We start from the raw sequence: 22,372 nt of genomic DNA, 5'->3' as shown, positions 1-22,372 counted from the left end.
CATGATCTGTGAAATACCAGGAAGTTATATTACTTTGCAATAATAATAATAATAATAATAATAATAATATACATTTATTGTATGTGTTGTGGTTAGTGGCAGAGCCAGGGGATGGCCAGGGCCTCAAACGTGTACATTATTTACTGTGGCAGGTCCATAGTTTCCCCACCTGTATATACAAAACAGCCTTTTTTTGTCTGATTGCCGATTCCACAAAGTAATTCAAACATGTTTGTAGTTTTTATTTTTTATATAGATGGCTGTTTTTGTGTTCTTTTAACAGAGTTTTATGTGCCACCCCAAGAGAAGCAAATGTTTCATCCTGGCCACCCACTTGAAATCCTTCTGGCGCCGCCAGTGTATATACTGTATATCAATTTCTGACCACTTGAATACGATGTTTTGTTTGTACTTTCTTTTGCTTGTTTGTTTTCGTATGTCACGTGCCCATTTCCCCCCACTGTGTGTGAACTTGGTCTTGTTTTCTGTCGCATGTTTAGTCTTAAAAGCCCCTTTGTGACACGTGACGTGCAGCTCAATCAGACCTGCCAATGACTACATTTCAGGGAAACGGTGTAAATGATGTTGGATGAGCTAAGTATCATGTGATCCGGTCAGTGAAAACAAGAGACTCTCGTTGACTTGCGTGAGAAAGCTGCCCTCCAACCACGCCCATTTTATTACTGTGAAGTCGTGCCTTGTAGTAGGGGGCCGCATTGAGGGGAGGAGCGGCAGAGGAAGTTCGTCAAGTTTGCAGTGACACAACTGAACCAATCCAACAATCGAGTGTTAAATGTAAGAACGGCTTGAGCACGTCGTTTGCGCGTGGAGCTTTGTTTTGAATTGAATTGACCGGAAGTGAAACGTTATGTGGGCGTTAACTTGACTCAGCGTTAATTTCCAGACGCCATTTTGAAAAAAAAAAAGAAAAAAAAGAAGAAGAATTCTTAAAGTGCTCGGTAGGGGCGTGAGGAAAATAATCCAACGTCAACGGCACAAACATCGGAGAGAGAGAGAGAAAAAAAACATCGGAGTTTAGTTTTAAAAGTGGTTTTGTATGCGTCGAGTGGGGAAGGATTAACGTTTTGTAACCGTGTGTAAAATGGGAAACTGTCACACCGTTGGACCGAACGAGGCCCTTGTGGTTTCAGGTAATGTGGACGGTTTTTTTTCTTTTTTTTCCCGACGGTTTGTTTCTGCAGCGAGCTGAAATATCACCCTCACATTTCCTCGAACATATTCCAACTGATGTGTCGCGTTAAGGAAACGTTGAAATAACGTGTTATATTGACCGCAAACCACCCTTTTAACGGAGTGTCGTGTGGTCGTGTGTCGCTCCCGACCCACCCACTCAGCACAGAGGAAATCTGACGCTTTTTTCCCCAGTTAAATCTCCTCAAATCTAGTTTGTATTTGTGGAAAAATGTAAATATTTAACACTGAGAGAAGGCGTGAATACCCAGTTACACTTATTCTTACTCTTAAAACTTTCTAATGAATCCACCTGTTTTTATTTTGCGCAATATTTTGCTATTACTACTGCTTTACCATATTTATTGCACAATAACAAGATGATCTTTATTTTGGGGATTCTGTACTTATTCATGCACTTCTTAAATTGGTGCCGATTGAGTACACAGCGTTTAATGTGACTGTATTTGTTTTTCGTGGTTTGATGGCTCTGCTGCAAAGTTAATTACATTACAAGGGAACGGCTCATATCCAGCATCCTGCTTCACTCCACCGTGGGTTGCATGGAAGGTTTATCCACTTAAATCTATGACATATTTGCCTCAAAACACACAATGTTTTTTGTTTTTTTCCCCCTTCAGCCACCTTCTCTTAATGCTAAGGTTTTGAGCCGATCTAATTTTTCTCCCTCATTCAAAACCATCTCTTCTAGTAAATTATCAACAAATCTGTGTCAGATCTCTGATATAAAACTTCACACCGCACAGTGTGTTATGAATTCGTCATATATAATAGTGCAGAGAAAGGAAAAGAGGAAAAACATAGGTCCTGAGACAGAACCCTGTGGAACTCCATGTTTAACTCTGGGCTGAGCTGGAGAGTCATCATTAAGATCATTAAGAGCGTAACCTGTCTGATAAATAAGATTAAAACCAGTGCTTTGCCTTTAAACCTGACGATACTGTATGTTCCAGTGTCAGGATGTTCTGGTCAATAATATCTAGGGTTTGTACGTAAACAGTCACGTAGTTGACTTGCAACCACTTTTCCCAGGAGTTTAGGAATAAAGGAGAGGTTGTATATTGGCCTGGAAGTTATTAAATCACCTGGCTCAAGGGTGGACTTTTTAAGAAAGAGGTTTAATAACAGATAGGCGCTGGAAGTGTGTTTTCCATGTGGCTGTGTGTTCTCTATGGATCTGATGTATCCTTGGCTAACCTCCTTCTACCCATGTGACTTCACTCTGAAAACCTTCCCCATACTTTAATGCTGCGGTCAGGTACTGTTGAGGAGTAGAATATTTCCTTGGCGTTGCATTGTAACTGGAGCCCGTGAGCTCCGTTTCCTGTATAAATCCACTTGCTATGAGCTGGAGGCCGAGCACGGCGGCGTTGGGATTTTCCACTGTGTACAAACTTTGAAGAGCGTGTCAGTGGTCACATAGTGCAGTGTAGATTGAGACCAGAAGTGAGTGGGCGGGCGTACAAAATACCACCACCAGCTCATTCCTCAGTGATTAAGCCGAATGCTCAATGTAAATACAGGTGCTGTGACAAAAGGCCAATTGTGAAACACTACTTAAATATTGTCTCGCTTTGAGTTAAACATTTCAGCTATGATGGACTTTATTCTTATAGTCATTCATTGACGCCGCCCCCCCCCCCCCCCTCCTCACTGTACACTCAATTCTTTTAGGAATCTCAGTTATGCTGCTGGTAAATCAGTGGGGCTAAAATGGTGCGTTGTATTTCCAGAGAGGCGAGCAGAGGATTGAGGTTGATTTTTTAATATATCTATATATATATATATATATATATAGTAAAAACCAGTCACACCCACATTTCTTCCTTTAAAATAAAGCACACGCATTAATTTGATTATCAGTATATACATGTCAATCTTATGCGTTGCTCAGTTTTCCAGGATACGCCGTGACTTATTCCTGGCTTGCACAATAAAAAGCTCCTGTTTCCTGTGAGATAACTGTCCAGTGGCAGGAAAAGTCTTTGTCTGTGTGACGTAGACGTTTGGGAAACATGTCAGAAAGTGACATTCACCATAACACAGTTGTACATGTTCTGTTGGGAGAGTTGTGATGGCGTGTCCTCATTAACGGGCTTCAGTTTGGGCGTGTGCATTAGTAAAGGTTAGTTCAGCTGCTCCGCCTCTTCTTCATGTCTGTCAACAAGTGGCAGCTGGGAATGTCACACCAAACTCTACACATTAAACACTCTGAGCCTGGGACGAGTGACCGAGGTCGCTCTGTCGCATGACCCAACTCACCCTCGTCTAGAAAGACCTCAACCAAAGTCTTGTCAGTTGTAGTTGGAAGTGGAATTTCATTTTTTTTTTTTAAAACAACAAAAACAACAACTTCGAAATAGGACAATTCTGCCCTGAAGCCTGTTGACATAGAAACTAAATATATTAAATAAATGGGTTGTGTTGTTTACCACATAACTGGCAAGTCTGACAAACTACCTGCAAAGAAAACCACAATCAGACTGGATTTATGTGGTTAAAATATATATATGCTGTTTATCTATTTGATTTGGAAAGAAGAAGAAAAAACAGTTTATAGAGGAAATGTGGCATCGGATGTTCAGTCAAAGCTGAAATGTCAGAGAAAACAGATGTAAACTGATGGTTTAACACGTGGATGTGGTTTAAAAAAAAAACTGGTGCAGTGCACTGTGAAGTGCACATGATCCTCCTGCAGAGAAACCCTTTTTCAAAGAGCGTGAAGACCAAGTCACCGTGAGAAACGTGTTCGCCGCCGTGGCGCCGATATAGAACTTGACTTGTTGGATTACAAAGTGAGGTTGCAGGAAAACAATCCGCCGCTGAATATGTGAATTCGCTCCCCTCCGCTGTATCATTCAGGAAATGCCGCGACAACGATTTACGTTTAGCACTCAAAACCCACAGTTTTCTGTTTTTTGTTTCATATCAAAGGCCTGCTGTTCTCCACTTGGACTTGTTTGGAAGAGGCAGTAAATTGGGGGAAAAAAAAAAAAGTCTATAACGCAAGCACTTAGTGGCTGCTGTAATGAGCCGGCTGATTGCATTTCTTGCCACGTGACATCCGTTTGGTCTGTGCTCCTCTGAAGGTGGCTGCTGTGGATCGGACTCCAAGACGTATGTGGTGGGAGGCTGGTCCTGGGCCTGGTGGCTCATCTCCGACATCCAGAGGTAAGACCTGTCCGCAAACAAATGTTGTCGTAAGAAGCACAACAAAGACGCTTTCCAAAAAGTCATAGCAGAATATAGAACGATGAAAGAAAAAGTGCTAAAATATCTTGTTAAGTCAGATCTTGTTTTGACTTAAGCTGTATAAGAGAGATCATCTTTATTTTAGCATCTGTGGCTTATTCTTATTCTAAGACACCAAGCTTGAGAATACTGGTAAAATAAAGCTTCAGATAACTTTTCCCTGCTAATTTCAAGATCTCCGTATTCAAAAAATCACATCTTATGTCAAGAAGTCTCCCCAAGACAATTGTCCCTTGTTCTATTTTCAGATTTTAAAGGTAAAAGTATCTTGAAATAAGAAAGTGAGCTTGCTTCAGTGAGCGTGCACTGTTATTTTCATATATGTGTGTGTTATTGAAATACATTGACATGATATTGGTTTTATGTTACATTTACAGCTAAATGTGAGGATATTAAAATCATCTTAGATTTTTTAAATTTTTAACCTTCTTTCTCTGTTGGAGAAATGTGGAGAACCTTCTATAATATGTACTTAAATTGTTCTTAAAGATTGCTGAGCAAAATTATTTGTACTGAAGTTTTCCGTCTGTATGAAACGAATTCTCCTCATGAGTTTCTTTGTCTGACGTCCACATAGTTTTATGAAATCTATACAGTTCTGTGTGGTAGAGATTCATTGTTGTCCAAAGGTCATTCAGGCATGAATCATCACATGATCCCGTGTTTGATGTTGAAATCACATATACATTGTTTAAATGTACGAAATGTACACACAGCCTGGAAATGCTTCTTACACAATAATGTCAAAAGCTGCTTACAGAGATTGATATTTATTTGTGATTAATTCTGTATTTTGCTTTAAACGTTTAACATTATGGTTTTGTTTTTTTTTCTTTCAGTTAATAAATAATTGTGTAGATTTGGCTTCATAAACACGTTGGAAAGCTTCACTTTCCAGATCAAATTATGTATAAACTAATTCAACTAATTTTTTTTTTTTTTTTTTTTTTTAGCTACACCGTAATTTCGTTGTGCAATTTATTGTACAATGACAATAAAAGCAATAGAATAGAATAGAATAGAATAGAATTCCATTTTTTTTTCGGTCTAAACTAAAATGCAAGTCATAGTTTTCTGTTTCTTACTCTTTCTATCAGTCAGCGTGCGTAAACACAGCGACTCAGCAGCGTCTGCTGCTTTTAACTTAAGCCCCAAATAACCAGCTTCACCGATTTACTCTGGAAAAATCAACAGACGCTGCGTAATAACAGCAAAGGGTACAAACAGATTTGCGAAACTAATGAAACGTTATCGTGAACCGAATGCACATTTTAAGCTGCTGACGAAAATATATAAAAAAAAACCCAACTAAAATGTAGATTTTGAGTTTGTATACAAGTCTGACACACTATTTTTAATCCTTTTTCAGTGTCTTAATCTAAACCTGTGATCTAACTAAACTAACTTTCAAAGATAAACTGGCATTTTTTTTTTTCTTGTGAGTTTTTAATTTTGTATTTAAATAATCTTTTTGTTTTGCTTCTCCTTTATTTCCACTTTGCCAACTTGCTTTGCTCTGTCTGGTATCGATCTCCGCCCCTGGTTTTTCCCTTGTTTGCGCTGCTCCTTATCTAGAGTTGCTAGGAAACATATTGCCAGACCTGAAAGAAAACGTTGCCACCTGTCTGGGCTTCATCTCCAGTTAGAGAGAGAGACGGTGCCCCCAGTAATCCCTTCACGTCTATATTTACTCTTTTTTTTTGGAAGCATCTTGGACGCTTCCTTGGATGATCGGAACAGGAAAGAGGCTCTCCAGAGTAATGACCACATCTGCTAAAAGCCCCGCGTGCACCGACCGATGGCTGCACAGCTTTATAAAAGCGGTGGGGGGGGGGGGTTGCGGTGTCCTGTTCGTGATGCAGTAATCACGTTAATGTCCAGGCCTGTGACTCATTGATCCAGTGGAGGAGGCGGAGCTTTCAACCAGAGAGTCTCCTGTTCCAAGTCTCTTCCCGCCTGCAGCCCGTGTCTTCGCCTGTAAAGCTGTGACGTGAACAACCGAGGCCTCCAGCTCAGCCCCGTGTCTAATGTCACCGCCGAAACCCAATCCCGTTACAAGCAGCGCAGCACTGAGGCGACACTGTGACTGTTTAGTAGTGAACACGCTCCATGCTAATGTACCTTGGAGAGCCTCCGGCATCAAGAACCCGGTCGACGTTGGTGACAAAAAGCTAGAGATCAATCATTTAAAGGTGAGATTAGCTGTGAGGACGCCGTTTCTCTGCGAAATGTTGCCAATCGACACGCCACACATTAAACAAACGGCAGGGCAGCGAGACAGAAGGTCAGGTTGTGTCCTTTGACCCCCCCCCCCCCTTGTCTTCCTTCTTCCTTTTGACCTTGGTTACTGACATTCCTAACAGCTGTTGTCCAACTTTACTGTTTTGCCTCTGCTATTCCCGCTGCCTGCCCGCCTGCGTAGAATGTCTCTGGAGGTTATGACCATCCTCTGTCGCTGTGAGAATATCGAAACCTCGGAGGGTGTTCCCCTGGATGTGACAGGGGTGGCTCAGGTAATGCATTCAAGACCCCACCCCAGAAAAAACAAACAAACAAAAAAAAAAACCCCGAAAAAGAAAATGCAGTGGCCGGCGCTCGGAACCAAAAGGACGACGAAGCAAAATGGTTGAAACCTGCAAGCTAACCATGTCTGTGTGTGCTCTCATCTTCATTTCTTTTTCCCCTTGCAGTCTCACAGGGAGGCAAACAGCTGACACTAACTTGGCTTCACCTAAAAACTGAGCTCTGAGTCACCTTTGGCAACGGGGTTCACTAAATGAAAGCTTTCACTGTGTCTAAAAAGAGAAGTCGGGGTCCCTAACGCTGAAGAAAACTTATCCTATTTGACTATTATCCAATTTTTAAATAAAACTGAGTTGAAGACTCAAAGACATTGGAGGTGTGGGTAGCATTTCATTTTGGCTCCGTTGTTGGTGATCTGGAGTCCTTGGGTGAATGGTTTCACTTTGTCTTGTTTTTTTTCCTCCCCCCCTTGTGTTCTGTTAATTCCCTTCATTCCCTGCCCCTGTGAACATGTCAATTTTTATTTTATATTCTTTCCACATTCTTCACAGGATAACGCTTGAGATTATGACCCTGCAGCCCAAGTGTGAGGATGTAGAGACAGCGGAGGGTGTAGCTATTACTGTCACTGGGGTGGCTCAGGTAAATCACCACACTTTTCTAGGAATGCCAGTTCAGACTCCACTAACCCAACCTTCCCCCTTCCTTTCTCTGGCATCAGCCCAGAATCACTGAGGTGAGGCGGTTTTCATTCAGAGGGCTCACGTTCCCATCTTTCCCTGTGTTTCCTTCTGAACGTACCGAGGTCCGTCTTCCCGAAAGCTGTCGGGTCAAACTGTTGTTCTGCATGATTGCTTGTCCGATCTGGGCGGAGAACCGACCGTCTTGTCAGACCGAGCTGCAGGACGACCAGCGGTAGCACTGTGTCACCACCTCCTCGCTGGTTTCAGTGAGACTGACGGATTTGATCGGCGACGTCCGTCGACTCCAAAGTCGCTTTGCGGGTTTGCTTTGATTGCGTTACAAACACAAACACCCGTGTATTGTTGACACAGTGATATTGAGGCTTGGTCCGAGTTCGATCGACCACGGTGTCCATCTAGATACATATCATCACTTAGTTTTTTAGTTTTTTTCATTATTAATATTTTGTTTGTTGAACCAATTTAAGAACAGGCATGATTTATAGGAAATGTAATTGTTGTTTTTGAGGGGGGGTGGGGTAAAAAAATGGAATTAAATAATGCAGATGATGTATGAATCAAAATGTCCCTCCACTGACTACCGCATGGAGAACAACACGATTGAAGAAAGCAAATGTTTATCGCACTAAAGCATCTCATCTGTGAAGATTCAAGGTTACATCAGGAAAAAGTCAAATAAACGAAGTTGGCCACAAATGTAAAGGAGCGTCTCAGTCGAGACCAGTTTAAAACTCGTCTTATTTAAGGGGCCACATCACGCTCAATTGATCTTGAGTCGGCCCGATGAGCAACTTATTAAATTCAATTAAAATGAAGTGCTGTTTTTAACAATGCCTCCCAGTGCCATGTATGTGAATCACAGTTTCTCTTCCAAATTTTGTTGCTTCCAAAAAATGCAATGACTTTCCTTTGTGCTTTATTTGGCAAAAAAACTGTCGAAAGCTAGAAAGTCCTGTGTGCCACAGCGTTTGTTTTCAAACTGCTATTTAACTTTGGACAAAAAACAGGATTCCTGCAGCACTCGGCCTGCGTGTTTTCACAGTTACGGCCTCTGTTGGCCTCATTGTCGTCAGCCATTCTGACTGAAACAGTGAGATACTGAACAAATAAATAGGAAACTTTTTAACTCTTTGTCGTCGCGTGTTCTGGATTGGATCTTCTCTTGAGGCTGAATGTTTGACCCTCCTGCTGTAAACTATAAACAAATCTTATGATGCAGCAGCACGCATAGGAGTAACACATATTGTAGTCTCAAGTTTGTTTAAAGTAACATTGTACATTGTTTTTCCAGTTCAAAGTCAACAAAACCTGATTGGATGAAAGTAGCCATGTTGTCTGGTTGATTAATAAACTGTAAAGAGAAAATCCTCCATAAAATACGACCCTCTATTTATCTATTCCATGACTGCCTGGGTAACTAATCAGATAAGTGGAAACGTACTGTTGTGGAGTCAGAGCTCCAGAGGAATGAAGCCACTCGGTAAAATTCCCTAATATTTGACCATCATATATGTCATGCATGCGTAAAAGCTAATAACACAGGCGTAGCGCTCGTGTTTGGTATTTATGGACCACAGTGACCTCCCAGATGTTCTACGGAGTTCTATTGGACCGTAAACATTCTTAATTACTTGACAAATGAACCAAAACTAATTGAGACAGAAAAGTGTAATTGGCAAGTCACTGAGTGTTTTTACTCGCCACTTGCCGACTCTTGAGTCTTCAAATGATCCGGATCACATGCTGGTGCCCTGAGAGGGATTTCACAAAACTATTTATTCAAACAGCCACACAAAGAGACAACGACCAGAAATCCACACAGAATAAAAAAGGTTTTCCCCAGGCAGGTGACCTTAAACATCTTTTTTTTTTTTTTTTTTAATGCTTTGGCACAGATCAGAAGATGTTTTTGCAAACGGGTTTGTCCGCTTCTATTACAAACTTGCGAAACCCAATAGTGTAGTGAGCTTTCTGTGATGTGCCGAGTTGTGATGACTAAGCAGACGAGCGTCTAACGACAAGTCTTGTCGCTACAGTGCCTGATTATTAGCCCTTGCTTGTGTTGCAACATGAGGGTGTATGTAAATAAAGGATTAAATGATTTGAATCCATCTCCACCCACTGCTAAAGTCTACCTGATAAGGAAATGTTGTTCTGACGGACACACAAATAATCGGTGAATTGATATCGACATATCAAAATGTATCTATTAATGATTTATAATGCATTTGCTTTTTTTGTTGTTTTATTTTTAAAGGATTTCTAATTCTATAGCGTATGAATACAAAAGTCTTGCACTGTTCATGTGTCGGAGGCAAAGCGTTGTAAAGTAAATACATAACAAAGCAGCCATGGAGGTAAACAGAAGTCAGTCCATCAAAGTGTGGAGTTGAGAAGAAGCTGTTGATGGTGAAAACATTTGACCTGCAGCAGAACCACCTGCTCTCTCCAACCATTTCTATTTTATGAATATATCCAGACCAAACAGCCTCAGTAAACTCTGTCGTAGCACTTGAATTAAATTAAACAAAATACTGTGAGCGATATAATCTATTATACGAGCATGTAGTTCGTCATTAAGTTTAATATCGTTTAATCAAAACCCAGAAGAAGCTGAGTGGACTGTTGTTGGTAAGTAGAGGTTTTAGTTGAGTTCAGCACTGAGACTTCAGTAACAAACAAATGTCTCATCTCGTGAAACGTTTAAAGTCTAAAAAGGGTATTTTGGGGGGATTTTTTTGTGGTGGATTTTCTCATTAACGTGTTACATGATACTTGAATCTTTCCTGCATTTCCATTTCAGATGATTTCATCCTATTCATTTCCTTTTTGTTTTTTTGTGTGTATCTGCATGCCAGCATTTGTTCTCGCCTTTGAGAGACGTGCCTCATTATCAGTTCTCTATTTTGACCGCAGGCGAGCCAGGGTTCCTCTCCTCTGTTTTTTCCTACATGCATGCTGACAATGAGCCCACTGTCTGGAGCTAAACTACCCCTCACTTTCACACAGTGCCCTTCCCAGAAAGCCTCGCCGTCGTGGCCCCTGTTTGATTGGTCCAAACCTAAATCAAAGCCATTGTGGAGCACGTGTCCCATGGCAACAGGAGTTGTGTGTCTTTAAGTGCAAGCGATATAAATATTGGGGGGGGGGGGGGGTAGAGCGACGGCTTTGAGGAAACTCTACATTGCCTGAATTAAAAGAAAGCCAGAACAGATATCGAATCTGGTACATTAACTTCTTCTATGTACACATGGGACCGGGGTGGTAGATGGAGAGTTAAAGCCAAGCAGCTATTCCAGCCTCAGTCGTGGCATGGCTCCCCCTGCTGTCTGTCGGAGATGGCCTGTGTGTTTGGTTGCGTCTGGCTTGCGGCCTTTTTTTTGTTCCTGTTTTCAGACGAGCGTTTCATCGGAATGACCACCATCTTTCCCGATTTGTCTTTTATTTCCTCTCCTGGTATGAGTGCATGTCGTAAAAGTAAACCATGTGCAGACCTTTCGCCTAAGGACCCAGCTCACTCTCTCTTTTCCTTTACAGCTCCAGTGGACAGCTCCAAGCCTTCTTACCCCCCCCCCCCCCCTTTTAATTCTTTTTGACAATTTTATGGGAGCTTTTTTTTAATTATTATTATTTTACTGACTGTCCATGTCTTGTAAACCTCAGGTCACGATAGCTCAGTTTGAACGTTGCATCTCCTCATGGTTCCTCTGCCTCTCTTTGATTCACTCAAATTAAAATTTCATTCTTGACCATTTTTTGGTCTGAACTGGACTCTTGCAAAGAGAAAATCGATACCAGCCCCTTCTACAGTGTAGTGTGATCCAGTACGATGGCTATAGAGTTTACACGTCACGGTGTGTCTGATTACTCTGCTTAATGAATAACCGTCCAGCCCCTAACTAGTTCCCACCACAAATATTATTCTGTCACACCTGTTGGTGTTTGAATTACTTACAAGGTCACTTATTAAGATTGATTGATGGTTAAATTAAAAACCCTTCCCATTATCTCAACAACAAAGTCAATGTCATTACTTTTATAAAGGCAAATGTGTTTTACTGGATCACATTAGATATTACAAAAGAGCTTAATGAAGTGGCTGGTAGGTGTATCTTTACATTATAGATGTGACTTGTCATCATAAACGTTTGGAATACATTTGAAGTGAAATTCCATTTAAAAAAAATTATTATTATTATTGATCACCAGAACACAACAACTGATCATTAATATTCTTTTGACCAAGTCCACACAATCGTATACTGAATAGTTTAATACATCTGGAGCTCCAAGTACAAAACTGTTTATGATGACGCTGGCAATCTTGATTGAATATAGAATTTCTGCTCCGTCAGTAATTCTATGTGCAACACTTCATGTGCTAACTGTGTATGAGACTATGTTAGATTCTATGTCATGTTGCATTACCAGAGGTTTGGCACACATATTTCAAACACTGCGAGATGGAGACGTCGATAAAGCAGTGTGATTGTTTGTAAAACCTTTCAAGTATCCTGTTTTGGCATTGCTGGCATTTAGTTTTACAGTGAAGAATGATATTTTAAGAAAATTAGGTGGACGATACCACGAAGCCAATGTGTGCCACACCTGTGTGCGTGCGTGTATCTGTGTGTGCGCGTGTGTGTGTGTGTGTGTGTGCGTGTGTGTGTGTGTCTGTCCTTTGTATTTGTGCCTGTGACTGTGTGTTCAGCTGACGATCTGTGTTTATGTTGGCGCCAGGTGAAGGTGATGACCGAAGACGAGCTGCTGGGTTACGCCTGCGAGCAGTTCCTGGGGAAGTCGGTCGTAGAGATCAAGAGCGTCATCCTGCAGACCCTGGAGGGTCACCTGCGCGCCATCCTGGGTGGGTTTATTCTCAAACGCGGATCTCAGGAGCCTGTCGCTTTTGAAACGCGTCTTGTTCGAGTTTCCCCGCCGTGACCGCCGTGGTAACGTCGCTTGCCGTTGGGCGTTTCAGGCACCCTGACCGTGGAGCAGATTTACCAAGACCGAGACAAGTTTGCCACGCTGGTGCGAGAAGTGGCGGCGCCCGACGTGGGCCGAATGGGCATCGAGATCCTCAGCTTCACCATCAAGGTATGAAACGGAGTCGCTCTACTGCACGAACACTCCGAAATGGTCCTAATAAACATTTCCTTATCCCGATGCCCGGCGGGATTTTGCGTCATTTCATTACACGCCTCAATCTCCGTTGCTCCTCCTGACAGGATGTGTACGATAAAGTGGACTACCTGAGCTCGCTGGGCAAAACTCAGACGGCCGCAGTCCAGAGGGACGCCGACATCGGCGTGGCGGAGGCAGAGAGAGACGCTGGCATCAGGGTGAGAGGAGCTTTACGAGGCCATTAAAACCACGTCCAACCTCAGTTAGATGACAATCCGTTGTTCCACCGATGATTTGTGTAATGACTCCGGGACGCCAACAAAATGCTCCCCGTTCACAGGAAGCCGAGTGCAAGAAGGAAATGATGGACGTGAAGTTCGTCGCGGACACGAAAATGGCCGACTCCAAACGAGAGCTGGAGATGCAGAAGGCCTCATTCAATCAAGAAGTGAACACGAAGGTATCGAGCCGAACACGAGTCGACCGTACGAACGTACGCCGGCGCGAACGTCCGGGTTTGTGACGAACTGTGTGCCACTTCTCCAGAAAGCGGAGGCGCAGCTGGCTTACGAGCTGCAGGCGGCGAAAGAGCAGCAGAAGATCCGTCTGGAGGAGATCGAGATCGAGGTGGTGCAGAGGAAGAAGCAGATCACCATCGAAGAGAAGGAGATCGACCGCACGGAGAAGGAGCTGATCGCCACGGTGAAGAGGCCTGCCGAGGCCGAAGCCTACAAGATGCAGCAGCTCGCCGAAGGGCAGAAGTGAGTTCAGCGGAGGGAATGGCTCCCAGGACGGACACGCGTTGTGTCCTCGGTAGATCTCGCTTTGTGTTTCCAGCGGCTCCGGAGTCGGCTGAATATTTAACCCTGAATCTTTCAATCTAATCCACTTTCAGCAGCGTATTAGATCGAAAGGTTCAGGGTGAAAACTGAGCTTGATTGGATAATAAAATAAAGAATGAAGCGTTATTTTTTTAGTTTTGTTCAAAGACGATTCACTCGTCTATATCTATTCTAAACACACAATTTACAGCAGGTAACTGTTTGTATCCAACAAAACCTTCTGATGCAATAGAAGTATGTTTATATTAGTACTGAGTTGTTGCCACAAATGTACTTTTTGAATTTGCGGTGATCCCGCAAACAAAAGGTTTCTGATTGAGGCTCGTCGTGACTCGTTTCTCTGTCTCGGCCGCAGGATAAAGAAGGTGCTGACCGCTCAGGCCGAGGCCGACAGGATCCGCTGTATCGGCGAGGCGGAGGCCGGCTCCATCGAGGCCGTGGGGAAAGCCGAGGCCGAGAAGATGAGGCTGAAGGCCGAAGCCTACCAGCAGTACGGCGAGGCCGCCAAGACGGCTCTGGTCCTGGAGGCGCTGCCCAAGGTACCGGCTCTGATCAAACAAAAAAAAAACAAAAATCAACGTTGTGTTCGGCGTGTGGCTTCACCGTTTCACTCCGCTCTTTCAGATCGCCAGCAAAGTGGCCGCGCCGCTGGCCAAGACCAGCGAGATCGTCATCCTGAGTGGAGAGAACAGCCGCGTGACCGGAGAGGTGACCCGTTTGTTAGCCGAGCTGCCCGTCTCCGTCAACGCCCTCACCGGAGTGGACCTGACCAAGGTGGGCGTGGCACGGTGCCTCACAAGGCGTTTTACTATAATCCTCAGACGTCTCACCTTTGTGATTGCTGGAAAATGTCCCGTGTTTGTTTTCAATGAGCTTCTGCAGCATGTGACCACGGGGCTCTTAGACTGAACAAACACCCGCCGACACTCAACAACGGCCCCTCGCGTCGAGCGTCAGCCGCCGTAGTCCTCACTTCTTCAGGCGCTCTGCGGAGAAAACGACTGGATTAAAGTGGAGAATTCAACCTCCCACACAAGTAGTGAAAACTGACGCCCCTATTATGTCAACAGCCAGCCTTGTTTGCTAACACGGTCGCCATAACAACTTAATGAGGCGATGAGATGTCGGCGTGATCCGTCTTGAGCTCGCTCAGCTGCTCGTGGCTTCATGTTTTGTCGCCTGCGGAGAAGGCAGGAGCGCTTTCATGTGATCACGTTTGGATTTTTTTACAAAACAATTTTAGTGAGTCCAGATCAACGTGGACGGTGTTTTTAATAGTTGAAAACTATTCTCCTGTAACGCTGTAGGGCCTTAACGTTCCTGCCGTGCATTTCCCCCACATTTGAGTTTCAGATGAGTGATTGTGGTTGTGTCCTGTGCTCCGCAGATCCCCCTGCTCCAGAAGATGACCGGCTCACAGTGCCAAGCAGCCGTGTAGTGAAGCCGTCAGGCCGGAGACGCCTCACTCTGTCAATGTGTATCTGCCTCAAGCATGAAACCAGTTACTTCAGCCTTCGACCCCGTATGCAAACTGCCTTCGACCACAAACACTTGACACCAACCAAGAGGTTTTGTTTTTGGGTTTTTGGTTGTTTTGTTTTTTTTTTCCTTTTTTCTTTTTTAAATATTTTTAAGAAGTTTTTAATTTTCTACAGGAAATGTTTCTGGGGCCTTCCTTCTCGAGGAACCAGACTGTACAAATCATTTGTTCTTCACACTACTCGTTGTACTGCACTAGTTAGTCAGGATTCTATGCTGTAGCTCCGTTCAGCCTCCAAAGCAGCTGCAGGCATCAAGAGTCACGAGGGAATGAAATCATGTCAGAAATCTGAAGGACGGATCTGAATATTGGACTGTGGCGCTAAAGTCCTGCTGCTTTCCCGTCGGGGGGGGGGGGGGAGGGGGGCTTTCAACAATTAGCTTAAAAAAAAAAAATCTTTATCCCTTTGAAACAAACCCGAGCTCTTCATCACAGTCATTTCAGTGAAGTCGCTCACAGCAGACTGAAATCATTGATCAATTCTTACCCTGTCCAATTTGAGTTCCCCCCCCCCCCCGAACTACAAAGATAATCAACTGTTCTCGTCCAGGCTGATTCAATCTGTACTCACTGTGATTCTAAATGTTATATCGGTGATCTCGGGATCACTTGTAGGATAATCTTTACCTCCTCAGTCTGTCACGTCTCCTCGTTCTGATGTGCAGTGCCTGTTCATCACTCAAGTGCCCAAACCTTGTAGGACGGCGGTTTGGCTTCAGATGGATTTAATGTGTGTGTATGTGTATGTGTGTGTGTGTGCGCATCACTGTTATAGAAAGACAATGTTTAAATGTGGCTCTAACATTCTGCTTTCACTAACGGCAGCGCTTCACTTCAGACGTTTGAACCCGTCGGACAGCTACTGCAGACTAACACAAGCCATAACCTAGAGAAGATTAGCCTTAACACAGACCTGGACGCCCGGCCTACTGAACACTACGGCTTGATCTCAAGTAGCATATGGTGGAAGTTCAAGGTTCTGAGCTTTAGGTCATTTTTGTCACTCCTCTCTTTTCCCCCCCCTCATCTTTCTCTCGACACCGGTATTCAAAATGTCCACTCGGCCGCCGCGTGTCGCGGTTGGACGAAGCAGCAGGTTCAGTTTGGCGTTCAGTTGAGATGGAAAACGAGACACGTGACGACGTTGGGAACACCGTCGGTGGTGTTTGTGCTCAGGTGGTTCCCGGTCGAGTGAATTGTGAAGTGAAGCGTGTGATTCGGCGGGGGGGGGGGGAGGGGGAACGTAAACTGCTGCGAGGTCAATTGTCTACACGCGGGGAGAGTTTGAGATAAAAACGTGACCGCCTCAAAGCTTCAAACTTAGTAAAGTAAAAAAAATTTAGTAAAAAAATGTCAGGTGTCAAGGTAATTTGATGTTATTGTTGAATTCTACACAAATCCAAACAGTGGACAGTTCACGTTTCAGCCTCTAGGGGGCAGAATGTGAACAGATTTGAGCCTTTTCTTGATGCAGTTTTTATTTTAATTTTTTTAATACATCATCCTCTGTTGGTTTGAGCTTTTCTTACACATTGTAAAGCTTCTGATCCACCACATTGTGAATAATTATGAACCACTCTGAGACATCTGTGACTTTTTATGTTTTTATTCCATGTTGCCACTAACTTGTTATAAAGTCTTTTATTTTTTTCCTCCCTCTCTCGCATGTAAAATAAACCGAACTTGTTCCTGTTCCTGACACGTTCCGTTTGTTCCTGGTTTGCCATGAATATGATCCCAACGTGTTGATATCTTACAAACATCACCTGATAGTAAACAGGAGTGAAATCATTCGTCTCCCTACCCAGTTTAAATGTTTTGTTTTGTTGATGTTTTGTTTTTTATTCGACTAATGAAGTGATTGTGGACAAAACTTCATTCGCGCCCACAAAATGACTGATGGCTTCTACTACTTCTACTCTAACGCTCCTATTTCGAAAAGTAGATTCGTGTCCACAGTGCCTTTGTTAAACAAAAAGGATATTCATACTTGGATGTGCAGATTTATAGACTGTCTTCATAATCTCTGGGATGTTCGATAGTGGATTTACTGTAGGATAAAGAACACAGTCTAGGTCATGCGAAAATAATGAATATATAACTGTTTAACTGTAAATGTTTCCTCGTTCTATTTTTGTTGGATGTAAAACAAAACCTGTAAGGGAAGCCACACAGCTACTTATATACAGCCTATATATATTTACATAGTAAAAAAAAAGATTTTAGGAAGCTTTATGGGATTCCTTTGGAATCCGGACCATCGTCTTTCTTTTTTCTTTTTCTTTTTTTTTTTGGTGCCAAAGTGTTTTCATTTCTATTCACTTTGCGTTACTTTCAAGAGGAGAATGACCAAACGTAGACCCACGCCTTAACTCTCATCTCCACTTCAAACACCGCCTGTCTCTCATTGATAATAATCTGTAAGCTTTCCTTAGAAGGATATTGTGAGTTTATCTTGTGGCTTTCATGTAACACTTCGCCTGGGGAAGAACTGAACCAGTCTGGCATGTCGAGCATGTGTTCACATTATTCCGTGTCCTGTGTGCCGCCCTCTAATAAAACTTATACCACTTCCTGTAAAGCCCGCTGTCTGTCTGTCTGAATTTTGGAGCAGCTTCTCACTGAGGTCGCGTTTCCAAAGTGATCCGTTTAAAGGAAGCTGGAACGCTGTCGACGTACGAGCGTTTGGAAGTTTTAACCCACAGAGGTGTGTCCTCATGGACGGCAGCTGTCACTAAACTGAGCAGAGGTCAGAAGTCTGAAATAATCTTTAGTCAAGTCAGTTTTGGAAAAAAAAAATAAAAAAATATATATATATATATATAAAAAGTCATGAGTCTGCTCACATTTACCCCTGCGGGTGATTTAAGAGTCACCAAATAACCTCAAATAAATATTTGTTTTTAAGACTGTTGGGTTGTTAGGATCTTAACCTCAATTTGTCTGGATGAGGAGTCATTAGGAAACTTTTGTAAATTCACCATCAGGCTCATTTAATCTTCATCGGATGCTCTCGGACATCTCTTTTGATAAAGCATGCTTTAATTGCATCCATCTGGTAGACTTCGGGATTAACGGAGTTGAATGAAGAACACTAGTTGTATCATAAAACAAACACACACACTGATGGTCATAACCACTGATATTCATGCCTATGAGCTGTTTAGACACTTTTTTTTAATTTAAAGAACATATCAACTCAAAAATGATCAAAATGACTGAAAACAGACAAAAAGTAAAATGTATTTGTTTCATGTTTATTACAGGGCTAATGGGGGGGGGGGGGTGTTATAGGGGACACTAGATGATGCAATAAGTTTTGTGTGTGTGTGTGTGTGTTTTTTTTTCCTTCCTATAAAAGTAAAATAGAAAACCTCACCTCTCCTAACCGCCAACAGTTCCCTGGTCACTACAGATAAAGCCAAAAAGAAAAGCATTCTCCACTTTTCATTTCACGAGAACTTATCTGTGAGTGCAAACGTCGAGAGAAGCAGATAAAAAAAGAAACTAACTGGAGGGACAGCAAAACCCCTCCCACACTGATAATCCCACCTCCATCTTTATCTGTGCCCACAGGAGGAACTCTCACACCCAGAACTCGAGCCAACACCCATGACTGGGGTGTGCTTTAAAAGCGTCGCCATGGCAACCGCCTTCCCCCAGTGTCCTCCCGCCCAGACCCGATGCAGAAGAGCACGTCACCTCCCAGCTTCATCGCTGGCTCTTTGTTGGGGTGGAGGGGGGGGTGGGGGTGTTAGAAGCTCGGCAGTTGTTCCTCCTGTAGGTGTGCAACGCCGCATAACTGTGATGAATGAATTTGACCTTAAAATAGCGATGCAGCGAATATGCGAGCGCACTGTGAATATTTCTGTATTAATGACTCGTGTTGGCGCAGGTGCATCCGTCAGTGCCGCTTCACCCGAGAAAGAAGACGCCCCGCTGTGTGTCCCTGTGTCCTGCTCACCACTTCACAACCCGGTTTACATGACTTCAAAATTTTACAAATAATTAGTTTGTTTTTTGTTTTTTGGTCCGTCGTTGTGGTGGAGTTTTAGAGCTCCAGGTCTGGTGTAAAGAATTCAATTTCATTTATACGAGACGTCATCCGGGTGTGGTTTAATACATCCAATATGTTTTTGTTTTGGTTTAAAAGTCTGGTTTTCATTTGGAGAATTCAGTTCTGGAATAGCAAATCAAGAAAATAAGTCCAAAGTTTACAATAAAGGATCAACGTCTTCATTTAAAGTCTGAGGTGTTTTACGTCCAGGTGGAGTTAAAAGACTCAAATCAAGTTTAGAATGTTATTCTAATTTGAATTTAATGTCCAAAGTAATTAAAATCCAGGCCCAACCTTTATGAGTCTCTGTCCACTTTAGAGAGCCTGGGTCTTTTTAAAATACTTTTCTACTTAAATGTTTCTTTAATCTTCTTCTGTCAAGAATGTGTTTCAGGCTTCTGTAATGAGGTGGGGGGGGGGGGGGTCAAACCCTCATCAGGACCCCTGTTCTCTTCCACAACAGTCAATTCCTTCTGGGATGTTGACAGGCTGTCAGGAAAAAGAAAAAAAAGAAAAGACAAACCCCTGCAGCTAACCTGCTCCATTGCGGGCCGGTCGTAATTCCAAGCTGTGAATTTGATGTGCGGGCGTCTTATGTGACACATCTAATAAGAAAGAAAGAAAAAAAAAAAAAAAATCATATCGGCTCTGCATATCCTGCCATCTGGCTGAGCGCATGAAGAAGAAATACACTGCATTTAATAAGTCAGATAACATGACATCAGCTGACATATCGTAGTATTAAATTCCAATCCGCGAAGCCATCGCACATAAATCCAAAGCACCAGCAGATACGGAGGATTGAGGAGATGGCGAGCAAATGGATTTATGGCCACATTGTGAGATAAAGTTCCACACTTTTTAATAGATGGCGCAGACGGGCTGTTTTGGCTGACGGCTGGGATCTTTTAATTAACTGGGTGTGACCGGGAAAAGGTCATACTTACGAACCACGCTCTCTAAATTGGAAGAACTTTTGGGAAGCGAGACCAGGAAGCTGCTGGATATCAGCTCAATACGCTTTCAACGTCACAAATGACTGAAAGGAGCCTTTTGATTTTTTTTTTTTATTAAAACAAATACTTTGCCCTCTGAAGTCCGGGAGCGACACGTTTAAATTTCACCTTCGAAACCATAAAGCTATTTTTTTTTTTTTGTTGTTCAATGTATGAAATGGAAATACTACATTTGATCACAGTTTGGGGCCGTGACCGCAAAAAAATACACCAGCAAAGTGTTATAAAGAGAAAATATAAACCGATACAGACAGATAAAAAGAAATACACTGGCATGTGAAGGGCAGTTTTAAATTGAATAACTTCAGAGGAATGAAGGCCTGCTGTTGACCTCAAAACAGACACAAAAGAATATGAAATAAAAGGGAGGTTAAAAAAACCACACAAAAAAACCAAGCGCACTCTTTGAAATAAAGTTTTTGTGGTTTATAGAGTTGGTGTGTTCAATTTTGTCTTTTTAACTTTTTTTTTTATTTTAATACTGCCAAAGGGTTGGGTTTTTATTTTTTTGAACTCTTTTTTTTTTTGCTTGCGGCGTCGTACTTTTGTATGCTATATTTGATATTTTTACACTTTTTAAATGCTTTAAATGAATCATTTCACCGTATCGCCACGACGACAATAACGACTACTTGGCGTGATCCATGTTCGCCGACATGTTTTTGTCGATGAAGCAAATACTTTTAGAAATTAATTTAAAAAGCCTATTATCGTCTTCCGAGCCGCAACCCTACAGGATTGTTGTGCAACTTTTCTGAGAAGTCCAGCTGGGTGTAGTAAGGGTGTGTGTGTGTGTGGGGGGGGGGGGGGGGGGCACTGCTGGACAGGGGCAATCAGGTTAGGACCAGATAAGGACAAAAAAAAAAAAAAAAAGCCGTCTGGTCCACCCCAGATGCCATCACAGTATGCTAATGAGCCCAGGGGGGATGGGGGGGGGGGGGGGGGGGGGGGGGGTGTGGGGGTCCTTAAAGTGTCGGAGCCCCGCGGGCAGAGCAGTCAGGAGGCCGTGACCCAGATGTGGACAGAAGACCAACCGCTGCCAAAGAGGTGAGTCCAGAAGACATGTCAACTCCTTTAACGTCCCCGCAAATTAAGATGCTTTATTTTTAAATTGAACCACTTTGTTTTGATGTAATATTGAGAGAGAGAGAGAGAGAGAGAGAGAGAGAGAGAGAGAGAGAGAGGTACATCAACAGGCCGGAGACATCGAGGGACGTTGTCCAACATTTTGACAGCGACACGTCCACTGGTTTGACCGTTTCTGTTTCTCTCATTGGCTTCCAGATTCCAGATCCCAGATCTCGGCGATGGCGGAGCAGCTCACGGTTCAGTCTTGTGCCCTGGACAGGATATCATCTTATACTGTAAGTTTATTAAAGAGACACTACAGTATAGATGATGTACTATCCAGGGTTTCATTCCACCTCCGCACCGGGGGACGCCGGGACGCCGAAAGGCCGGACACTCCTCAAGAGGGAGGCCGTCAAACCGTTACCATTACTGAGTTTTAGTAATGGTAAGGGTTCCCCGGCCTTCGCTCGCTGTCGCCGAGAGACCGCGGAGGAAAACGTCGGTGGCCGATGTGTGAAGAGCTTTTATGTTTTCTTTTTTTTCCTTCCATTTTTATATTCCACTTCTCAGCTGCATCTAAAATAAAAGCTTAAATCTCCTTAAGTGCCCCCGTTGTTTTATTCGGGGAGGAGGGGGAGTTAAAAAAAAAAAAAAACGTGACTTTTCATTACAGACACTGTGTGTTCAGGGGATTACTTTAATGCCGCGGCTGATGCGCATCAGCTTTGAGGTTTGCGGGCTGCAGTTGGGCTTGTCTGGGGGGAGATCTGTGCCGCGCAACCGGCTCGTCTAATCACTGGGAAGCAGCAGTCGTCGAGAGCTGGAGGGGCTGACACAGCTTCTGTGAGACATTCAAGGCCTCCACCCCCCCCCATCCTCCTCCCTCCTCCTCCCCCTCGCTTCAGGCCACTAGCTGGTTATTCATCAAGATGCCCCGGATAGAGTAACCGTCGAGTTAACTCACAGGCAGCAGGAATGAATCTAATCACCATTATCTGACCCATTTTAGCATCAGGTTAGTGCTCCATTTT

General features: G+C 43.2%; 1 protein-coding gene across 1 annotated transcript; it reads left to right on the top strand.

Moving 5' to 3' along the window:
• The first annotated feature begins 930 nt into the window (after window positions 1-930).
• On the top strand, window positions 931-17,772 carry LOC308139465 (flotillin-2a). The gene is made up of 11 exons (XM_080508925.1): window positions 931-1,151; window positions 4,302-4,383; window positions 7,539-7,629; window positions 12,432-12,555; window positions 12,670-12,788; window positions 12,920-13,033; window positions 13,156-13,275; window positions 13,362-13,576; window positions 14,013-14,196; window positions 14,282-14,431; window positions 15,045-17,772. The coding sequence occupies exons 1-11, from the start codon at window positions 1,103-1,105 to the stop codon at window positions 15,093-15,095; spliced, it is 1,299 nt and encodes a 432-aa protein (XP_080365051.1). The 5' UTR covers window positions 931-1,102; the 3' UTR covers window positions 15,096-17,772.
• The last annotated feature ends 4,600 nt before the right edge of the window (window positions 17,773-22,372 follow it).

The sequence above is a fragment of the Blennius ocellaris genome, assembly GCF_963422515.1.
Source record: "Blennius ocellaris genome assembly, chromosome: 14".
Taxonomy (NCBI): Eukaryota; Metazoa; Chordata; class Actinopteri; order Blenniiformes; family Blenniidae; genus Blennius; species Blennius ocellaris.
The sequence above is the reverse complement of the archived record's forward strand: the minus strand, read 5'-3'. Positions and strand labels throughout refer to the sequence as shown.